The sequence below is a fragment of the Chiloscyllium punctatum genome, chromosome 13 (genome assembly GCF_047496795.1).
Source record: "Chiloscyllium punctatum isolate Juve2018m chromosome 13, sChiPun1.3, whole genome shotgun sequence".
Taxonomy (NCBI): domain Eukaryota; kingdom Metazoa; phylum Chordata; class Chondrichthyes; order Orectolobiformes; family Hemiscylliidae; genus Chiloscyllium; species Chiloscyllium punctatum.
Genome location: NC_092751.1, coordinates 80,055,213 through 80,078,330, shown reverse-complemented (window position 1 = coordinate 80,078,330; position 23,118 = coordinate 80,055,213). Strand labels below are relative to the sequence as shown.

General features: G+C 42.5%; 1 protein-coding gene across 1 annotated transcript in view; it reads left to right on the top strand.

The window, feature by feature from the left end:
* Nucleotides 1–7,066: 7,066 nt before the first annotated feature.
* tm9sf3 (transmembrane 9 superfamily member 3) overlaps nt 7,067–23,118 on the top strand; it is a 148,134-nt gene continuing 132,082 nt past the window's right edge. Inside the window, exon 1 of the mRNA XM_072582943.1 lies at nt 7,067–7,299. Coding sequence (XP_072439044.1) covers nt 7,213–7,299 — 87 coding nt within the window. The 5' untranslated portion in view covers nt 7,067–7,212. The remainder of the gene's footprint in view (nt 7,300–23,118) is intronic.

Here is a 23,118-nt window from a genome sequence, read left to right as displayed (position 1 = left end):
AACCTGTTGGACTACAACCTGGTGAAATGTTTATGTAAGCAGCTTTTTAAAATGTAGAAAACTGCAGGATCAGTTTAGTTTAGTGAGGTAGAGGAAACCCACTTTCTGGTCTAAATAGAGGAATCCCTTGCAGTTAACAAGATATCGTTTATTTCATGTTAGCAAGTGGTTACAGTTTACATTGATACAATAGATATGGTTCCAGAGAGTTTGAAGAGGACCAAATGTTGGTTGAAGAGTCTTGAGCTGAAAATGTGTTGCTGGAAAAGTGCAGCAGGTCAGGCAGCATCCAAGGAACAGGAGAATCGACGTTTCGGGCATAAGCCCTTCTTCTGGATACACTTTCCTCATTCCTGAAGAAGGGCTTATGCCCGAAACGTCGATTGTCCTGTTCCTTGGATGCTGCCTGACCTGCTGCGCTTTTCCAGCAACACATTTTCAGCTCTGATCTCCAGCATCTGCAGTCCTCACTTTCTCCTGAGGAGTCTTGAACCAGGGAGCACCAACTAAAAATTGAAGCCAGAACCTTCAGGCTTGGAATTAGGAACTATTTCTGCAAGCAAAGTCTGTGTGCGAGAATTTTGAAAACCTCTTCCCAAATAATGACTGATGTTTTTGAGACTAAGATTGGTAGATTTCTGTAATGCAAAGTAATGGGGCAAAGATACATAAATGCAGTTGGGCCACAGATCATTGATGATCTCATTGAATGGCAGCTCAAGTTTGTGGAGCTAGATAACCTAATTTTGTTCTTAAGTTCCTCTGTTCGCCAAGTGAGGACCTAAGTGAAAGATTAGATTAGATTACTTACAGTGTGGAAACAGGCCCTTTGGCCTGACAAGTCCACACCAATCCGCTGAAGCACAACCCACCCAGACCCTTCAACTAACACCATGGGCAACTTAGCATGGCCAATTCACCTAACATGCACATCTTTGTGACTGTGGGAGGAAACCAGAGCACCCGGAGGAAACCCACGCAGACATGGGGAGAATGTGCAAACTCCACACACCTGAGGCGGGAATTGAACCCGGGTCTCTGGCATTGTGAGGCAGCAGTGCTAACCACTGTGCCACCATGCCGCCCATATCTTTACAAGCCTGAAAAATGTGCCTGAAACGGCATAAAAATTATCTCAACTGTAATCTCAATTATTCAATCTCCTGAATTTTACTTCAGTTTCAAATCCACTCTTTGGTTATAAAGGTCAATTTTCCTGGGGGCTATGTTGTGGTATGGGGAATTCACCATATGTGTGCTTTACCAGGAACATGACTGTTGAATTTAAAGACTTGTGTCTCTAATAGTTCAATGTTTCTGTGCAAAAACCAATCAAGAGTCAGCCAAAGAGCATGTAATTTAGGTATTTGGAGGAAAAGAATCTTCATTGTGGGAAACCTGGAGTGTGTCTGCACAATTGTTTCTGTTAGTAGGTTTATACTGAAGGTGCTAAGTAGCAGCTGATCTAACATATTGTGCAATAAGGGACTGTTTGCTTAAAGTCAAGCCATTTTAGTGATGATGATTGAGCAATTGTTTTAGGAAGTTGGTAAAGGAATGACGTCCTGTTTACCTGCCAAGGAATAAAACTCTCACAATTGCAGCTTTCGTAACTCTGAAAGGAGTGCCTGAGGGTTTAAGTTACAGGATATGTATAGATTGTAGGAAAATTACCTCATCAAGAACTGCGGACCTGCTTAGAAAAACAAACACAATGTAATAACTTTTTATTGAAACACCAATATTCATTTTTATAGGGACTCTTCTTCTCTGTGCAATGTCTGCAGCCTCTGTACTTTCTCTCTCTGATATTGCAACCTCCCCCTGTTGAAACTGCAAATATAGTTCCTCTTGCCCCACCAGTTGGCAGTAGATAGTATGCTCAAGGGCCTTACTGAAGCACAAAATCCTTTCCAGACAAAAAGCACCACGCCTTGATAATGCAAACCACACTTCCAGTAATTCTGCAACAGCAATTAAATGGATAAACAGCACCTCACCTGGAGGGTAGACAGCAAAGTTTTTTAAATGTCCTAGCTGGGGGAATCCCTCACCCAGCTGAACACAGGTTAGCTTAGGACACTTAGGACACAGAATTTACAGGAGTAGTCCAAGTTGGCAGCTCAGGTGCCAAATCAGCAATAATTGGGCTGACACGTGTCACAATTTGCCTCCTCCCATGTCAGCAAGGTGTGCCAACATGATGACTCTCCACAGCACGGTGATTCACACAGAGGACATCAGCAACAGGTACTCCATCCTTCTTTATCCAACAGTAGGTAAACCAGTGCTACAAACCTGGGGTTTGCATCCCTAAAGCTTCATGTAACATAACTTTCAGGTTTCTTGAAATGAGGCTTAGCAAAGAGAACTCAGAGGAAATAAAATTATTATCTTTATAATAATAATGATAATAAAGATAATAATTTTCTCCCCGTGTCTGCATGGGTTTCCTCCGGGTGCTCCGGTTTCCTCCCATAGTCCAAAGACGTGCAGGTTAGGTAAGTTGGCCATGTGAAATTGCCGGTAGTGTTCGGCGAAGGGGTAAATGTAGGGGAATGGGTCTGGGTGGGTTGCTCTTCAGAGGGTCGGTGTGGACTTGTTGGGCTGAAGGGCCTGTTTCTACACTGTAAGTAATCTAAAATGAATCTAAACAAGTTACATTAGTCACATGGACAAAAGAGAAATATGATTTAATTTTTTGCCATAAGCAAAGGTGATTTCTAAACATTTGTTCTTACTTATTTTTTTCTTTTGTTCCTTTTGGAAATAGATTGTGTTGTGTTACCATCACCCCCACTCCCCCATAATCAACACTCACCACTCTTTGTTTGTGAATCCAGTTCTTAAATGAACTGCAATAAAATCTCTTTCAGTTAAAACAAAAGTATGATTTATTCATGCATTCCAAAACTAGGACATAATTGTTGAAACACATATACATGCAAACACAAACATACAAAGAAGAAGATACAGAAAAAAATAAAAAAGAGGTTGCAACTCGGAATAGATTAAAAATCAAAAGTTATGAATGTTACTTCATGTGAAGCAGAGTCCAGTAAGTCAGTGTCCAGTGAATGTTTCTTGCAGTTGTCTGATCTGATCTGGCAGACTACCTGAGTAGGAACTCAGGTACAGGTGGATGCTGTTGGAGACTTTTGAAAGCTGGGAATTAGTTCACTTTGCAGAGCAATGGCACTTGATATTTAATCCTGATAAGTACGAGGTGATGCATCTTGGATGGTCTAATAAAGGAAGGATATACACAATGAATGGTAGGATCCTAGGGAGTAGTCATAGAGTCATTCAACATGGAAACAGAGCCTTCGGTCCAACCAGTCCATGCCAAACTGAACTAATCCTACCTGCCTGGCCCATATCCCTCCAAACCTTTCCTGTTCATGTATTTATCCAAATGTCTTTTACACATTGTAAACTGAGGAACAAAGGAACCATGGTGTTCAAGTCCATAGATCCCGAAAGGTGCGAGCACAGGTAAAGCACCTGTGGTAAAGAAGGCATATGGGATACTTGCTGAAAGGGGATCTGATTGAGATAAAAGAAAAATAGGAAAGACATAGGTAGAATAAATCATGAGAATTTCTTCTCCATGGCAGATGTATCTCAGACCAGAAGGTGTAAGTTTAAGGTGAGGGGTAAGTGGTTTGGAGAGGATCTGAGGAAAAATAATTTCACTCAAGAGTGGTAGAAAAATTGAATGTGCTATCTGAGAGGATGATGGATGCAGATACCCTTGCAACACTTAAAAAGCATCTGGATGAGCACTAAAAATGCCAAGGTATTGTAGGATTGTTTTCTTCTGAAGAGGTGGTTGAGGGGTGGTCTTAATTGAGATAAATAATGAGTGGCTTCAACACAGTGGACAAGGAAGACCTGTTTCTCCTGGTGGAGAGGCTAATGGTCAAAGGCACGGATTTAAGTTGAATGGTAAAAGAATTAGACACATCATGAAGAAAAACAGTCACTCGGAGAGTGGTGGGTGTCAGTAATTTGTGGCCCAGTTTATTAGGTTGAGGTGGAAACCTTGATGTCGATTATAAGAAACTGGATCTGCATGTGAAGCACTGTGAACTGCACAGCTATGCGCCACACACACACACACACACACCCCACATAGTCACACCCATGCTCTCACACTCTCACAGGCATATACACCATCACACTCATGCATATACTCTGTCAAGCATACACACTTACATACTATCTCTCACTCTCTCTCTCTCTCTTCCTCCCTCACATGCATGCACACACACATCTAAGTCTATGGGATGAATTTGCATTTGCAGAATTGTATTTGCAGATACATCCTATTTTGTTCAAAAAGCACACAGTCTGTAGGCAATCAATCCATTTGACATTTTATAAATTCCTACTTTGGAAATAGAACCAGTCTGACTCAAGATTGGGCTACAGACAGACTCGAACCTCACACCTTTAATGCATTGTCTGAGCTGAGATGTCACCTTTTTTTATAAAACCTTAAGTTATCCGGGAATGTGACTTGAAAGAAGTTCTAGGGTTTACATATTAATGAATTGAACCCCACAACCCGTTCTAAAAGATGAAAGACTTAACAGCAATCTAGATTTGTTCAATATATCGCATGACACTATGATCTTCTGCTATAAATTCTGTGTTCGATGATTCTGCTACACTAGCTACCCGACGAAGGAACAGTGCTCTGAAAGCTAGTATTTCCAAATCAACTGTTGGACTATAACCTGGTGTTGTGTGATTTTTAACTTTGTGCATCCCAGTCCAACACTGGCATCTCCACATCATGACTTTGGAAAGTACTGTTTAAGGAGCCTCGATGAATTTCTAAATTGTTGATGGTACACACTGCAACTGAATGTTGGTGGTGAAGGGAGTAGATGTCTGTGGATGTGGTGCCAATCAAGCAGGGTGGTTTATCCTAGGTAATGTCAAGTTTCTTGACTGTTGTTAGGATTGCACTCATCCAGACAATTGGATTCCATCATACTACTGACTAATGCCTTGTAAACAAGCAATGTGCATTACACAATAGTGAATTCCTAGTCTCTGGCTGCTTTCTCAATTGCAAAAATATGCTTTATTCATAACAAAGTTGTCTATAAGTATATACAAACAAAGGGCTCTCAAATGTTCTGTACAGTCTTTGCAGAGCAAGAAAAGAAACACAATTGGAGTTACTGTGCATTTTTCCCTCATGCAGGAAAAATATCTACATAAATTTGGAGGCACTCTCGGGTCTAAGAATGTGTATACTCTTGGGTCTTGGCAAAAATTCCTTAGATGGTGGTCTTTCCTCACTGTACATTGGTGACAATTGCTCTAAGCTTTAATGCATCCCTCAGCATGTAATCCTGGACCTTAGAATGTGCAAGTCTGCACACTTGGTCATTGTCAACTCTTTGCACTGAAAGCCCAACAAGGTTTGGGCAGACTTAAAAGCGTCTTTCACGAAGTTGATGGTCTTCTAGTTGCAGCCAATGTTTGCCTCGGTTTGCATCCCAGGAAACAGCCTGTAGAACACAGTCCCATGTCACAAATCTGCTTGGGACAGATCCCACAAAAATCACTGCATTGCTCCCAGACCTTCTTTCCAAAGGTACATTTCAGCAAGAGATGCCTGGCAGTCTTTTCACTCCCATTCTACTTTGGAAATAGAACCATTCTGACTCAAGATTGGAATATTGGTGTTGAGTGATTATAACTTTTTCCAAACTCATGACCGCTTCAAAGGACAACGGTAGGAGATACATGGGAACGCATCACCTGCAAGTTCACTTCCCAGCCACTTGCCATCGTGATTTGGAAATGTACAGCCATTCCTTTGGTGTCACTAAGTCAAAATCCTGGAACTTCCTTCCTAAAATGACTGTGGGTCTGCTTGCAGCACATGGACTGTAGCAGTTTAAGAAAGCAACTCCTCCATCACCTTCTCAAGTGCAATTGGGGACAGGCAATAAATAGTGATTCAGGTAACAACTCGCACATTCCATGGTCCAATGAAAAATAATTCAGTAGCATTACCTTTGCCACTTCCTGGGGTAGAGAGTTTCAGGTACTCATGACCCTTGGAGTGAGAAACATCTCTAACGTCTGCCTTTCTACTGTTTACAATTGGAATTGCAAGGGGGTAACAGCTTAGGATCTACTGTGTGGTCAGGTTCAGTCATGCCAATATTCACTGTTCCAGTGTTCACCAGAAAACTGAAACCCTCAGAATAATTAGGAAGTATTTAGATGTGCACTTTACAACTCTATGGGCTAAGTGCTGAAAATTGTAATTGGAATAGTTAGGTGCTTTTTTTTTGATTGACACATTACTCGAAGGGCCTTTCACTGAGCTGTAGACTATATGAGTCTGTGAAACCTTCCATCCAAAGGATCAGTCCAGTGAACCTTTCTGCATTTCCAAAGGCATGGCTAGCTTTTTGCGAGAGACCCTGACCCTCCCATTGGCCACGCCCCCGTGTCACTAGCCCCGCCCCCAGATGGTAGCACCGCCCCAAGGGCTGATTGCCACGCCCCCGGTGATATGGCCCCGCCCCGGTGACACGGCCCCCCCCGTCGCCAGTAATATGGCCCCGCCCACAGCGATATGGCCCTGCCCATGGCCTGATTTCCCCGCCCCAATACTGTTGGCCCCGCCCTTGGGCTTTAATGGTCCCGCCCGTTGGTTGAATCTCATTGTCCCGCCCCCAACGCTGATCGCCTGGCCCACAACCGGCTGTTGGTCCACCCCCGGGCTGGTCAACCCAACCTTACCCCTCGGGTCATGGCCTCGCCTATTGACGCTTCCGTTGCACGTCAAGCTTGGCCCCGCCCACGCGGCGCTGCAGACCTCGCCCGTCCCCCGCGCCCACTGAGTCAAATGACGTCGCCCACAATGCGTTGTGACTCCGCCCACGGTGCGGTGTGACCCCGCCCACTGACCCGCTGAGCCTCGCCCACTGAACCTTGTGGCTCCCGCCCTGATCCGCCTCGGCGCGCTCACCCCCGCCCTCTCCCAACGCTGCAGCGTGCTCCCCCCCCCCCCCCCCCGGAGCCGCCGATGACGTGGCGCTGCCGGAACGGCGGGCTGGTGGCGCGCGCCTCCTGAGGCCGAGCAGAGTGCGAGGCGAGGCGGGGCCGGAGCGGAGCCTGTGAGTGCCTGGTGAGCACCCGGCGACAGCGGCGCTCGGAGCCAGAGCCCCACACGACATGGCCCCCTGCAAACTCCTACTGTTGGCCTGTGTCGGCCTCGCCATCGGCATCCTGAGGGCCCGAGCCGACGAACACGATCATACGGTAAGCGGCGAGGGGGAAATACCGGCGGGCAGGCGTCCCAGAGCCGAGGGTGAGGGGAGGGCCCGTGTCTCCCGCTGGATGCGGGCCTTGGTGAGGCTGGTTCCGGTGTTGGTGGCGGCCGGGGGCCCGGATCGTGGACCGCAGCGGCCGGCCTCGCTCAGGCCCCGGCCTGGAGTTAATGCCTGGGCCCCTGTTGATGGATTCCCCTTCCCGGCGCTGACCTTGCCCTGCTGCCTCTCGCTCCCCAGGCCGGACTTGGCCTGCGGCCTGGGCCTCGCGTGTGACAACGGGCCGGGGATGCCAGCGGCGCGGATCTATGTTGTGTAGTTGTGGCAAGTGTCTGAACGCTTTGAAATTGTACTTTAACAGTGAGGCAGTGATAGAAACAACCTTTTAATTTCCTTGCTCCAGCTTCCAATATTAATCTGTGTTGTAAAGTGTGAAATAATTGACTTTTGGGTGTGCTTGGTTGACTGTTATCGCTATTTCTGTTAGTAGTTCAGACAGATGGAGCCTTATTCCTGATTCTCTGAACTGTACATAAGGACAGGATGGAATTGTGTTCACATTGGTTGTGACAGCTGCCAGTAACCAAACACGTTTATTTTTATTAGTTGTTCTTGTGCTTATCGTGATAGCATTTGAAATAACTTTATGAGCATACTTTCTCTTTGTAAGAAAATCCAGTCTAAGTATTCATGGCCAGGCTTGACAGGTCCCAAGGTATGAGCAAGTAGGAGATGAAAGTTATAATGCGATTTGTAATGAAAAGGTTCTGTAATACAGGAATGATCTTCTAAGTATTACAGATCATGAAGTTCCATGTTTAATGCAGATTTCAGTCCTTGTGGGTTATAAGAGGGAGATGACCCATGCTCTGAGTCTTTGTTCCTTTTCATTGTCTCCTGTTGAGATACTTGGGAGGATAAAGTTCTATGAATCTGTGTTTCTCTCCAGTTGAATATGTTATTAATAGTTGTTTGCCTCAACTCCGTTGCAAAAAAATTCTGCAAAGTCTGAGAACTATTGCTTAATTGCAATCTTAAACAGAAAAAAAATTAGAGATTGCACAGGACCTGATTGATAGATGATGAATAGTGAGCAGTGAATTTATCAACCTGATCTCAAGTAAAGAAGCAATGAACAGATACTGTCCTGCCATTGAAATATGTAGTTATACTCTCCACATTCAGTATAAATCACTATTCCAAATTGATCACTATCCAGTAATAGCAGTCTGTAAAACTTCCAGTAAATTAAGTTTTGATGTACAAGATAAATCTTTTGCACTCAATGCCTTATTCTGTTTTTGAAATCACAGGATGTGAAATACTGACAGCAACATGAACAATTTTGTGTACTTTGTCCTCGTACTAAATGACATTATCAAAAGAGGAATGAACGTCTGTTTTGGCACTCACTGTTGCCTTTCAGCTCTGCCAGGTCAAGTTACTGCAGAGTACTGCTCCCTTCCATTTCATCCCAACTTCAAAGTATCACTTTCATATCTAAGCCGATCCTTTGGCCAAGTGAGATTGCTGATTTAGTACTGAGGTGTAAGTTTGTCCTGTGGAACAATATCCTCAGGAAATTGGATAGGTGTTTTCCCAAATGCATTTTAATTAGAAACCTTTCAACTAGAAAACGGCAAACTTGCTTTCTATCCATTTGGGCTGAGCTTTCAACTCGATAATACACCTGATGGTGCAAAATTGGAATCAGGTTCATCCTTCTGTAACCGTTGCGGTCTAATACCTGAGCCAGACTGGTTCACTGTATTCCAGAACACTGAGCAGCAACTCATTGGAACTTGAGGTAAAGAGACTTATTGTGTTGTGGTCTTGGGATTCTTTCAATATTAAAGAGAGTACTATCATGTTGTATTATATTTTAAGTTAGTGGCAGTCATAGTTCAAGTTGTTGTGCCTTGAACATGTAATGGGTAGATTACAAGTAAAATATAATGCTAAAATCTACGTTGAATCAAGGGAGAAAAGCGTATTTCACAGTTGTGCTGCCAAATGTTCATCGGATGTCTGGTTTTATTTGAAAGTTGTACTTTTATCTGCAATCTTTTATAAAAGGGAAGATTCTGGGAAGATTATACACTCTCTCAGCAGTAACTAATTATAATTATCCAGTCCCACTCTATTATTGTTTTTATTATGTGTGAAATAATTCCACTGTGTACTAATGGTGGAATATATCGGTTTATATTACTTCTTTATTTATTTCTTGGTTTTTGTACCAGAGCTCAGAAATGTTTGCTAATATACTAAAATAGCAAGTTAGATCTGGAGCTAGAACTGAGCTGGTGCTTATGAACTACCAGAGTTATATATCAGTGGTAATTGATAATGCATCCAGAACCTTGAAATGTCTGTTTACTTGTCATTCCTGTTCTGTTTACATTGAAAGTATTCGATAAACTGTTACATTTTGTCTTGCAAATTATATGTTTAGCAGCAATTTATTTTAAAGAACCAGGCCCTGTTTAGTAGGGGTGCTGTGCTGGTGATAAGATATTTTGATAACCTAAAAAGCAGAGCAGTAATCTTTGTAGTAGCTGAATTGTATTGTAGAATTATCTTGTAATCAAGGTAAATAGTGTCAAATTCAGCACAAATAAATGGATGGAATGTGAAAAAGAGGGAGTTCTTTTGAGCTAGTATGTGCATAGTTTAGGACATTAGGCTGAGGAAATGTGCTTAAAAGACCAGGTAAATCAGAATTGCTTTTAGGTGATAAGCTTAAACTTGAGCTGTGTAAGGTTATTAAAGTTGGGCAAGAGAGTTTCATAATTTGCGGTCCTTGACTGAAAAAACCACAGTAGGCAAATCTTAAGTGAACTTTAATTTCAAGAAGAGATTCTGAGGGGTAGCATGGTGGCTCAGTGTTTAGCAGCCCTGGCTCACAGCTCCAGGGAGCTGGGTTCGATTCCAGCCTCAGGCAACTGTCTATGTGGAGTCTGCACATTCTGCCTGTGTCTGCGTGGCTTTCCTCCCACAACTCAAAGATGACCAGATTAGGTAAATTGCCCATTGTGTTCAGGAATGTATCAGTTAGGTGTATTAGTCAGGGGAATGAGTCTGGGTGGGCTACTCTTTGGAGGGTCAGTGTGGAGTTATTAGGCCAAATGGCCTGTTTCCACACTGTAGGGATTCTATGAATAGCTTCCAGAAACCTCAAAAGTCAGACAACAAAGAAAGCAAGCAAAACTCAATTTCAGGAAAAAGATTACTGTGTCCCAAATGTTCAAACATTTGTCAGTTTCACAACACTGTCATTTTGAACACAAGATGTCCTACAAATGAGTACTCGTGAGTTGGTCTCTACTTATGTCAACTCTGAGTAGATCAAGAAGCATCTGTTGAAAACATAGAAGTAAATGTTTCAGATATAACTCATGAGTAGAAGATATTACAATGAAGAGCTTCTAGGAAAAACTAGAGCAAGGGAAGAGAATTGTGTAGACCATTGCTTTTTTCAAAAAATGTACAATGGGGGGAAGAGTCATGATATAAGAAATTTTGTTTTTTCAGATTTCAAGTAGCTGTGCTATTTATGATGGAGATGAATATTGAAGAGTTTCCTGCTTTTAGTAGGGCTGTGAAAATTTTAAAATCAATTTGCACCAGTGGAACAGCAGATCGGCTTTGGTTGAACATTGTCTTTAGTAAAACACTTCTAACAACTCCCTGAGTACTCTTGCAGTTTCAGTTTGAATTATGCAGAGGAGGGAAGAAATGAGCGAAATCAGATTTGATTTCCAAATAATCTAATGATCTACTCAGCATGGCAGTTGCTTTTAATTTGCATTATAGTCTGGATGGATTTCATGTTTTGGAGATTGGTGAAAATAAAATTTGTGACCTGAGTATGAGACTGCTTGGAATGCAGCTGTTTTAAGGAGAGGTGGAATGCAACCCGTTTATAGAGCAAATAATTTCTAAAAGTTGAACAGGAGTGTATCTTGGAGCAGAATATTTAAACTAGTCCATAGGAAGCAACTGGACAATTTGTCCTTTTAATTTTATTCACTCTATTTTTTCCTGCTTAAAATGTTGTGGGACTGGAGGTTTAGATGGGCTTGTTTTGACTCTGTGACATTGGTGAATTTAAAAGGTCAATCCACAGCCTTAATTCTGTTAATATTCAAATTTAAGGTGGTAATTCATGGAGCATTGGCTTAAAGTTCATTGATCTTGACATTGAGTATGGGATATTTTTCGAGCCCCCACCTCCAGTGAGTTGTTTAATTGTCCACCACCATTGATGACAGGAAGAAGAGTTATACCCAAAACATGGACGACTTCACCTCCTGATACTGCCTGGTTTACTTTGCTCTTCTAACCTCAAGGATGTGACAGGACAGCAGGACCTAATACAATGCATTGTTTGTGAGATCACTTGGCCATGTCTGTTGCAAGCTGCTTCTGTTTTGCATGCAAGCAGTCTTGTGTTATAGCTTTCCAAAGTAGTTGCCTTGTTTTTAGATACACCTGACGCTGAGCTCTTCATTGAACTAGAGTTCAACACCTGGCTTGATGATCATGGTAGATTGTGGAGATATGCAAGCCATGAGATTATAAAATGTGGTTCTACTGCTGTTGATGGATGTCCCCTCCCTTCCATTCCTCTCATCGACCCTTCTTACCACCAACCAGGTTCATTCCTACCATTGACCAGCCAAGTCATACCCTCTACCTGTGTTGACCTATCCCCACTTCACCAGTCTGCACCCCACTCCTTTATCTGTGGCTCCCCTTACACCCGACCCTAGTCCTGAAGAAGGGTTATATTTGAAACGTTGACTTCTCTACCTCCTGGTGCAGCCTGACTTGCCGTGTTCTTCCAGCTTCCTGCTTGTTGGGTCTACTGCTGCTGATGGCATGCAATGCCTCATAGATATGGTGTTTTATATTGCTAGATCTGTTCAAAATCTGTCCATTTAACATTATGTTAGTGCCACACTGCACAATGCAGGATATGCATAATATGATATTATCTCTGCATTCTGACCAAAACTGTCATGGACAGGTGCATCAGTGATAGAATACTGGGGCCAAGGTCAAATGTTTTTCTCTCTTGTTGGGTGGAGGATCATAGACTAGGTGATACTCAGCAGGATGTTTCCTTGGCTATATTTGACCTGATGCTATGAGACTTTGTGGGGTTCTGAGTTAATGTTGAGTATCATCCTCCTAACTATAAACAACTGAGCGAACACCTCTAGGACAGGTGAAGACCAGGAATTGTGGTGTTTAGGACATTGAGATATGATTCAGTGAGTGTGACTGTCTGGCTGTTGCTTGACTAATCTGTGGGACAACTCCCAATTTTTATGCAAGCTCTCAGATGTTATTAAGGACGACTTTGAAGGATCAACAGGGCCAAGATCAATGCGGTGGTCTGTCTGATTTTCATTCCTTTCTTTAGACTTTGCAGCAGTTTTGACAACTCAGTGAATGGCGAGGGCAGTTAAGAGTCAGCCACATTACTAGATCTGGAATCAAAAGTAGGCCAGTTAAGGTAAAAATGGTAGATTTCCTACCCTTAGAAATTAGTGAACCAGATGGGTTTTAAATCATTCAGCAGTGTTTACATGATAATTTCATCAGAAGTGTTAGAATTTGACTCCATGTCCTCAAGATTAGCCTCGGTTTCTGGACTATCCTCACCACCTCCACGCAAGTTATAGGGGTTGCCTGAAAGAATTCAGTTTAATGAGCTGAAGGCTCAAGTTAGTTCCAATGCTCTGGTTTGCTCCACAACAGCATTGTTTTCTTTTTCAGATAGATGCTCAAGTTCATTTTTGAAAGTTATGAATGGATTTATTTCTGCTCTTTTAGACAGTGCATTTCATATCACATCAGTTCATTATAAAATTGTTACTCCTAATTTTCATACTTGTTCTTCTGTTACAGACCAATGTGCCCTTTGTGCTATTGAAATAAACCTCCTAACTTTCAACAGTATTGAACGCCCCATTTAAGTCTCTCTTCTGCTATAATGAGAGCAAATCCAGCTTCTCTGTTCCTTTGGGTAGCTAAACTCCCTCATGACTGATACCACTATGGCAATGAACCTTCTCAAATGAATGGTATCCAGAATTGTACACTTTACTCTGTAGCATAAGCAGTGATGTACAGAAATTTACAAGACGAGTTTACATTTGTAAAGCACCTTATACTCCTAAGATGTCCCAAGGTACATTATCAAACAAATTTTGAGGCTGAGCCATTTGGGATATAAGAGCACGTGACTAACATCTTGAATAAAGGTGTAGTTCTGTTTGTACAATGCATCTTACAAGGAGAAGAGAGAGAGAGGCAGCAAGATGCAATATTTTCTTGCCTTTGTGTTTGCTGCCTGAGGATCCTGTTTGCTGTTTCAGCAACCTCACTAGCTTATCCCGCTGCTGTCAAACCTGTGTATGTGAGCCTCCAGCTCTCATTTAAAATTGTACCATTTAGTTTTGAAAGGCAAACCTTTCTGTAGGCATTTTGGATACAGTGAGGCCTAACACAGCTGGAGCCACTAAAAGACACTGATTCATAGTTAAAACATGTTACTGAAATACAAAACTGTGATAAATGGGTCAAAATGTATTTTTCAAAATCTATTTGCGGTTTAATCAACTTTGTATAGACTTTAACAATGCAGGGTTTCACGGGGCAAATGGTCATTGATTTCAAATCATCAAGTAGAACTGAAGCTCTGTGATCAGCGCACCAAAGAAACTTGAGATCAAATTCAAACTCCTGTGTGGATAACGATTAATGCATGGTATTAGTTAATCAGTATAGGGGATTGTTAAAGCAGCACCTGACCTGTGCAATTTGTGACATGGATCTGCTCTGCTGGCATGCTTTTCCCCAATATTGACGTCTGCTTGTGATCTGATGACATTTTCTCGTTTTAAAATGAGCAATTTTCCTTTGTTATGACATAGGGCTGATAGCCATGGTACAAGTGCCAAATAATGAAAGTCATGAGTTTAGTTAATCTGAATTGGGAACTTGAGTAGGCCATTCAGCCTCTTGAGATTGTTCCACCATTCAGTAAATTGTTAACTGATCTGATCACTTCACATTTCTGTCTACCCCAATGGACATTCTGTCTTACTCATCAAGAATTTATCTATCTATTCCTTTAAAATATTCACAGACTCTGCTTTCAGAGCCTTTCAAGGAAGAAAGTTCCAAAGTCCTTCAATTCTTTGTGAGAAAATACTTAGTCTAATCTCTTGCTTTGAATAGGTATAATTTATTGTTAAACAGTGTAAAGTTTGTTTATTTTTCTGTATTTTTGATTATGTGGTAAAATTGAATGAACTGGTTTAGAAACCAAAGATTGTTGAAAGATTTTTTAAAAACAGGTTTCCTGATATTCATTATAAGTGCTGTTTACACAATTGCTTGTTTAAGCAGTGAGAGAAGGTCGAGTTGCAGATTAGCTGGAGCCAAGAGGTGTGTACAAATCAAAGTTTGGCTGACAACAAGTAGCTGATTGGTCTGTGGGCTAGAGACCAGTCATCAAGACAAACTGTAATTGGTTCCCAGGTAGCTGAATAGCTTATGGTGTGAATGTTCAGAAATTACTTGAACTCTGGAAGAGGAAGGAAGCTATTTTTGCTCAGCAATAAAAAGCATCTCAAGCCTGAAGATAGCCTGTTTGTTTCCCCTCATCGGTTGTTGTAAGCTTTCAGTTAATACATCAGAGAGTTTTATAAATGTGAACCAGTCACCGTGTGCTTCCTGCAAACAAATGAAAATAATGGAAGCAGGAAGATTGAGAAGAAGCTTTCTGGTTGACAAAAGGACAAACTCTGTGGACAGGCACCATGTCAATGCTTTCCCAGACTTTTACTCTGCCCATAACAGCAATTTCTTGAGTCTGTGTATGTTTTGAGGTGGAATTAAGTGAGACTGGGGGGGCGGGGGGGTAGATTTTTAACTGATACAGTTATATGTTGGTGATTTATAAATTGTTTTACCTTCAGATAGAATCTAGTTCTTTGAAATATGTAGTAACTCTGTTTATAGAGAACAGTCCTATAATCTGCTAGAATGATGGTGACTTTGCCTTCGCTTTTATTCATGTTCTTCTTGCCAAAGTGCTTTGCCATACATTTACGCAGTTATTTTCTTTCTGTTGAAACTATCCCATTAGAAAAATGAAATTTCTCCATTAGCACTTGTCTAATCCTGTAATTGCGTGCAGATTTACTCTTCTGTCTCTTTCCCACTATGGTGGCCATCACCCAGAAGTGAAATAGTTCATCTATTTTAACCAATAGATTCTGTCTTTGTATGCCATAGTATGTGAGCCCTACCAGTGCTGTAACAGTTCCTTCTACAGAAAGTGCCAAGTCTCCCATCTTTCTTTCTTTCCTTCCTTGCCTTTCCTGAATACTTTGTCAGGAAAGTCAGTTCACAATCATCTCCTAATTTGAGCCAGGGCTTCAATTGTGTTGCTACCTCTCCGTTCCAGTGTGTCTGCACGGTAGCAACTTATCACCACGTTGCATGTGCTTAAGCAGATTGAATCCAAACCTTAGTTAGCTTTGCATTTTTTCCCTAATACACAAACATTGGCCCTCAACAATGTATAAAGCGCAACAGTAATACTGACTCACTGAAATTATGCCTATTTTGTGCGTGATGCCATTGCTGTCCAGTGCCAGCTTCATACAGACCAACAGCATGTGTACCTTAATGACCTATTTGTGAACAACATTTTACAACTTCAATGGACTGATGCCTCCAGAACAGGAAGCAGACAATTTAAAAATTGGTTTGAGGTACTCAAAGGTGTGATGTGGTGACTGATTGTTACCTGGAATAAGTTAAAAATCACACAACACATAATAGTCCAACAGGTTTATTTGGAAGCACTAGCTTTCGGAGCCCTGTTTCTTCATGTGGTTGTGAAGCAGGACCATAACACACAGATTTGTTAAATGCATCATTTTGCTTGCATGACACTGTTTTACGGTCCTGCTTCGCAACCACCTGATGAAGAAATAGTGCTCCGAAAGCTAGTGCTTCCAAATAAACCTGTTGGACTAAACCTGGTGTTGTGATTTTTAACTTTGTTCCTCCCCCACCCCTGTCCAGCACCGGCTCTTTCACATCATGGTTACCTGAAACAGACAGTGACTCTGGACACTTACACCATGAGTGATCCTGATCATGAGTAAGCAGTGGTTCTGCAAAGTTATGCAGTGAATGACCCTAACAGGAGCAAGTTGCCATCTGAATCAAAATACATCGCTGTTTCTTCAGTGTTGTTTAGTCAAAATTCTTGAATACTTTCCCAACGACATTATGGGTTTACTTAGATCACATAGAATGCAGCAGTTCAGAAAGGCTGCTCTTCACCAGTACAACAGTGATTCTTCGTTCTAGAACTCCCACGTTGAGGGATAGACACGAACATACAAAGAAGGGGGCTGAAGGGCCTGAACTGTCATAATGTCCTATGTTCTAAGGAACAAGAGTAGGCAACCACTCTAACGAGCCCTATGAGTCTGCTTTGCCATTCATAAGATCACGGCTGATTTGATTTTAACTTCAGTTCTACATTCCTGCATATGCCGAATATTCTTTCATTCCCTTGGTAGTCAAGAATCTATCTACTTCTGCTGTAGATATATTTAAAAATTCTCCATCTGTTGCCTTTTGAGGAAGGGATTTTCAAAGACTCTTCACTCTTAAAATTAAATGATTCCGCACCCCACTTTTTTTTTAAGCTGTGACCCCTAGTTCTACATCATCCCACGAAAGGACCCATGCTTTCAATATCCAGGAGAAAGTGAGGACTGCAGATGCTGGAGATCAGAGCTGAAAATGTGTTGCTGGAAAAGCGCAGCAGGTCAGGCAGCATCCAAGGAGCAGGAGAATCGATGTTTAGGGCATGAGCCCTTCTTCAGGAATGAGGGAAGTGTGCCAAGCAGGCTAAGATAAAAGGTAGGGAGGAGGGACTTGGGGGAGGGACGTTGGAAATGCGATAGGTGGAAGGAGGTTAAGGTGAGGGTGATAAGTTGAGGGTGATAGGCCGGAGTAGGGGTGGGCATGGGGGCGGAGACGGAAAGGTCAGGAAGAAGATTGCAGGTTAGGAAGGTGGTGCTGAGTTCGAGGTTTGGGACTGAGAGAAGGTGGGGGTAGGGGAAATGAGGAAACTGGAGAAATCTGAGTTCATCCCTTATGGTTGGAGGGTTCCTAGGTGGAAGATGAGGCGCTCTTCCTCCAGCCATCGTGTTGCTATGGTCTGGCGATGGAGGAGTCCAAGGACCTGCATGTCCTTGGTGGAGTGGGAAGGGGAGTTGAAGTGTTGAGCCACGGGGTGGTTGGGTTGGTTGGTCTGGGTGTCCCAGAGGTGTTCTCTGAAACATTCCTCAAGTAGGCGGCCTGTCTCCCCAATATAGAGGAGGCCACATCGAGTGCAGTGGACGCAGTAAATGATGTGTGTGGAGGTGCAGGTGAAGTTGTGGCAGATATGCAAGGATCCCTTGGGGCCTTGGAGGGAAATGAGGGGGGAGGTGTGGGCGCATGTTTTGCATTTCTTGCGGTTGCAGGGGAAGGTGCCGGGAGTGGCGTTGGGTTGGTGGGGGATGTGGGCCTGACGAGGGAGTCACGGATGGAGTGGTCTTTTTGGAACACTGATAGGGTAGGGGAGGGGAGGGAAATATAGGGGAGGGGAGGGTGGTGGGGTCCGTTTGGAGGTGGTGGAAATGACAACGTATATGGATACGTCTGATACGATGTGTATGGAGGTTGGTGGGGTGGGAGGTGAGGACCAGTGGGGTTCTGTCCTGGTGGCGATTGGAGGGGCAGGGCTCAAGGGTGGAGGAGCGGGAAGTGGAGGAGATGCGTTGGAGGGCATCGTCGATCACGTCTGGGGGAAATTGCGGTCTTTGAAGAAGGAGGCCATCTGGGTTGTTCGGTATTGGAACTGGTCCTCCTGTGAGCAGATGCAGCGGAGGCGAAGGAATTGGGAATATGGGATGTCGTTTTTACAGGGGGCAGGGTGGGAGGAGGTGTAGTCTAGGTAGCTGTGGGAGTCAGTCGGTTTATAGTAAATGTCCATGTTGATTCGGTCGCTCGAGATAGAAATGGAGAGGTCTAGGAAAGGGAGGGAGGAGTCTGAGACGGTCCAGGTAAATTCGAGGTCGGGGTGGAAGATGTTTCCTCGTGATCTTAAATGTTTCAATTAATTCACCCTCTGACTGCTAAACTCCAGAGGTTAGAGGCTGTCTACTCTTTCTCCTAAGTCAATCCGCTCATTCCAGCTATTAGTCTAGTAGACCTTGTCTGAACTGCCTCCAATGCATTAACATCCTTCTGTAAATATAGTCACCATTACTGTGCACAGTACTCCAGTTGTGGTCTGACTAATGCCTTCTATAACTGAAACATGGCCTCCCTATTCTGGTATTCAATTTCCCCTTGCAATAAAGCATAACATCCTATTAGCTTTCCTGGTTATTTGCATTCTTGCCATGTAACATGTTAAAACTATCAGGGTTTTATGTTTCAATTCAGTAGTCTCTCTCTTTCCTGAACTCACTATTCAAATTTTCACCATAAGATAAATCACCCATTCCAGGTATTTTTGTGAATCACTGAAATGCTTTCAGTGCACTTACATCCTTCCTTAACTAAGGGCGCTAATGTTGTACACCTACCTCAGATGAGGTCTCACCGGTACCCTGTGGAGGTGAAACATGACCTTACTAGTTTTTTGTATTTAGTTCCCCTTGTAATTAACAGTATATTCTACTAGGTTACCTCATTAGTTGTTGTACATGCGTACCAACCTTTTGCAACCTTTCCATGAGGATATATTTGAACCTCCAATCTCTGCATATTTCGCAATTTAGATGGTGCACTTTTTTTACTTTTTCTACTAAAATGGTCAGTTTCATATTTTCTGACATTATATTCCATTTGGATGCTTTCCTGCTCAACCTATGTAAATGCCTTTTTAGCTTCTTTATCTCTTCTTCACAAATAACTTTCCCATTTAGAATCAGAGTTATATGGTCCCTCAGCACAAAAAAGGCCCTTATTAGACCCATCAAATTGCACGAACGATATCCATCACTAAAGGTGTACTATTCCAATTTTCTGCACTTATGCCATATCATTGAATGTTATGATATTTCAAGTGCTCATCCAGATTTTTTAAAAGGTTGTAGTAGTAATAGACATTTTTTGTTACATGTATTTATGCAGTTACAGTAAAATGTATAGAAGCTGCCATAATTCACTGCCACTTTGGTTACATAAATTATAATAAAAATTTAGGGCCAATTACATTATTTTGTTCTATACATGGCTTCTTCATTTCCTAAATAGTTATGGGATGCTGCCACACTCTGTAGCAGCCAAGCCATTGCTTGAGGATGCAACAGCAAGGAGAAGCACACTGAAGCAGCCCTGCTGACCTGACCTGGAATATCACTGCTGCCAACGCCACCTCATCACCACCAATACTCCAGCTGCTGCATCAGCCAGGTGACTGGCCCCAAGTTTGGTGGACCAGGCCCCATTTCAGCTTCCAAGAATCGATTGACTATACAAGTTAACTCCTGATGACTAAGAGATCACTCACTCTGCCGCAGTTACAGGCACCACCACAATATGATCTTACATTTGTAAAGTTTCCAGTCTCTACTACCTTTCCAGGCAGTGCATTCCAGATTCCCACCAAATTCTGAGTGAAAAGGTTTTTTTTCTCAAATCCCCTCTGAATCTCCTGTCCCTTACCCTAAAATTACAACTCCTCTGTGATTGACCCCAGTCCTAATAACCTTATACACTTCAATCATTTCCTCCTTCAGCCTTTTCTGCTCTAAAGAAGACAATCCAAGTCTGTCTCTTTTCTTATATCTCAATTGCTCCATCCCAGGCAGCATCCTGGTGAGCCTTCTCTGTATATCTCTTGAGTGCTATATCGTTCCTCTAGTGGGGTTACCAGACTGCACACAGTACTCCAGCTGTGGCCTAACCAACGCTCTGTACAACGGCATTACCTTCTTGCTGTTGTACTCTATGCCATAACTGATGAAAGAAAGAGTCCCATTTGCCGCCTTAACTATCCTATTCACATGTACTACTGACTTCAGGGCTCTGTGAATAATTACCCCAAGAACTCTCTGTTCCTCTGAGCAATCCAGTGACCTGCCATTTATTAAATACTCCCTCATCTTGTGTTTCTTCCAAAGTGTATCACCTTCCACTTAACAGCGTTCAATACCATATGCCACTGCTCTGCCCATCTGACCAACCCATCTATATATCTACAACCATCATCTTCACTAAGAACCATCCTTGGTGTCATGTGCAAACTTGCTTAACATTCCCCCTACATTTTCATATACAGATTGTTCTACTGTAAAATGTGTTTTGTTAATGTGAATTTGCTGTAATGTGATTGACAAATTGGGGACACTGCTTCTAAAGCACAAACCTTTTTAAAATGTGTGTTGGCTGTCAAGCAGTTCCATCACCAACTTTAAGCGCTGTTTCTAAAGTGTGATTTTTCTATAATGTGGGTTTGCAAAGAATGCAACCATGCATTAGAGAACAAACGGTAAGGTCCCAGTACTCATTCTTGTAGTACGCTGCTGGACACTGGCCTCCAGTCACTTAAACAACCTTCTAATACTACCCTTTATGTCCTATTACTAAGCCAGCTTCTGCTCCCTCTTGCCAAGTTTTCCTGAACTCTGTTTTAAGCTTCTTGATCCTATGTGGTACCTTGTCAAAAGCTTTGCTAAAATCTATATAAACAACATCAACTGAAATTCCCCAAGCAACACACTTGATCAGATTTTTGAAAAATTCTAACAAATTTGTTTGGTATGACCTCCCTCTGCCAAAGCCATGTTGACTATCCCTAATTAACCCATGTCTTCGCAGGTAGATATTAATTCTGTCCTTCAGAATTTTCTCCAGTAGTTTCCTTACTGCTGACATGAGGCTGACCAGTCTATAATTTCCTGGTTCATCTGTACCACCTTTGTTGAAAACTAGAACCACATTAGACGTCTTCCAGTCCTCTGGCGGCACCCGCCCCCTCCCTTCCTCCTCCTCCTCCCCCCCCCCCCCCCCCCCCCCCCCCCGCCCCCACCCATGGGCAGAGAGGAGAGAAAGATTTGTGTTAATGCCCCTGCAATTTCCTGCTTCACTTCCATAGCAGTCTGGGATACAATTTGTCCAGGCTAGGGGATTTGTCCATTTTTAAGCCTGTAAGAACATCTGGTGCCTCCCCACTTCCTATGTCAAAATGTGTAAGTTCTTCACAGTGCCTTTTCCTGAATGCCATACTTCAGTTTTCACTCTGGAAAGGGAGAACCGAAGAGAAATATTCATTGAACATCCTTCTGATATCCTGCGGTTCACACACCGATTGCCTTTTGGTCCCAAATGGGCACTACCCTTTCACTACCTCTTCCCTTTAATATAAAGTATCTTAGGATTCTCCCTAAGTTTGTTCACAAGTCCTTTTTCATGCCCCTTTTTTTTGTTCTTCTATGGCATATACTACCCCTAGTTCTTTCTCTTTCTCTTTCTCCAGCTGCCTGTGTCCCCTAAACTGTCCCCAATTACCTATCGAAGAACTTACAATAGTCCTTCGAATAGTCACAGGGCAGAATTAAGAACTGACTGTGCTCTGAATGTTGCATTCTTCGAAAATGTATGCTTCTCTGATACAATTGGATACACAAGAAATGGATTTTATCACACATTCCCACCAATTCCTGCACAATTGAACTTTAGAAATACAGTCTGTTCAGCTATAATGTCGTAGTTGTGTTCTCATGCGACTGTGTTGTAGAAGATTGCACAATGGGAATTAAACACCTAGAGTAGACTTAAGGTAACTGGGAATGAAATCATGTAATAGCTAACAATTTCACATTTAAAAAAAATTGTTCACCAATTCACCAATCGCGTTACGCCCAAATCATGTTGATGAAATGCGATTTAAAGGGGGCCTTTAAATATAGCGGGCCTGGCAGTAGAGATATTTATTGACCATCTGGAGGCAGAGTTCATTGAATGTGTTAGGGACTGTTTCTTGGAGCAGTGTGTTATGGGACAAACTACGGAACAGGCGACTCTGGATTTGGTATTGTGTAATGGGAAACTTTGAAACATAAACAAAAGGATACTAACCATTAATAAAAAGTAATAAGATATTATGAAAGAAAACTAACACAAAATATCAAGAAGGATAGCAATAACTTCTGTAGGTACATAAAAGAGAAGAGTTGCTAAGGTGAATGTTGATCCCTTGGAAGATGAAACTGGAAAGCTATCAGTGGGGAACATTGAAATGGCAGAAATACTAAATCAATACTTTGCCTCAGTTTTCATGGTGGAGGACAACAGTACCATTCCTATTAGAACAGGCAAGTCAGAGGTCGAACTTAGAACAAGCAACATTGATAGGGAAAAAATACTCAGCAAGCTGTTAGGATTGAGGGCAGACATGTCCTCAATAGAGGAATAGAATATAAAGGTAAGGAAGTATTGTTGCACAGTATTGTTGGTGAGACCACAGCTGGAATATTGTGCGCAGTTTTGGTCCCCTTATTTGAGGAAAGATGTAATAGCATTGGAGGCAGTTCAGAGGAGATTCACTAGATTGATCCTAGAGATAAGGGGTTTGTTGTGTGAAGAGAGATTGAACAGTTTAGGCCTATACTCTCTGGACTTTCAAAGAATGAGGGGAGATCAAATTGAGGTATTCAAGATGATATTCAGTATGGCTAAAATACACGTGAAGCAGATACTTCCTTTT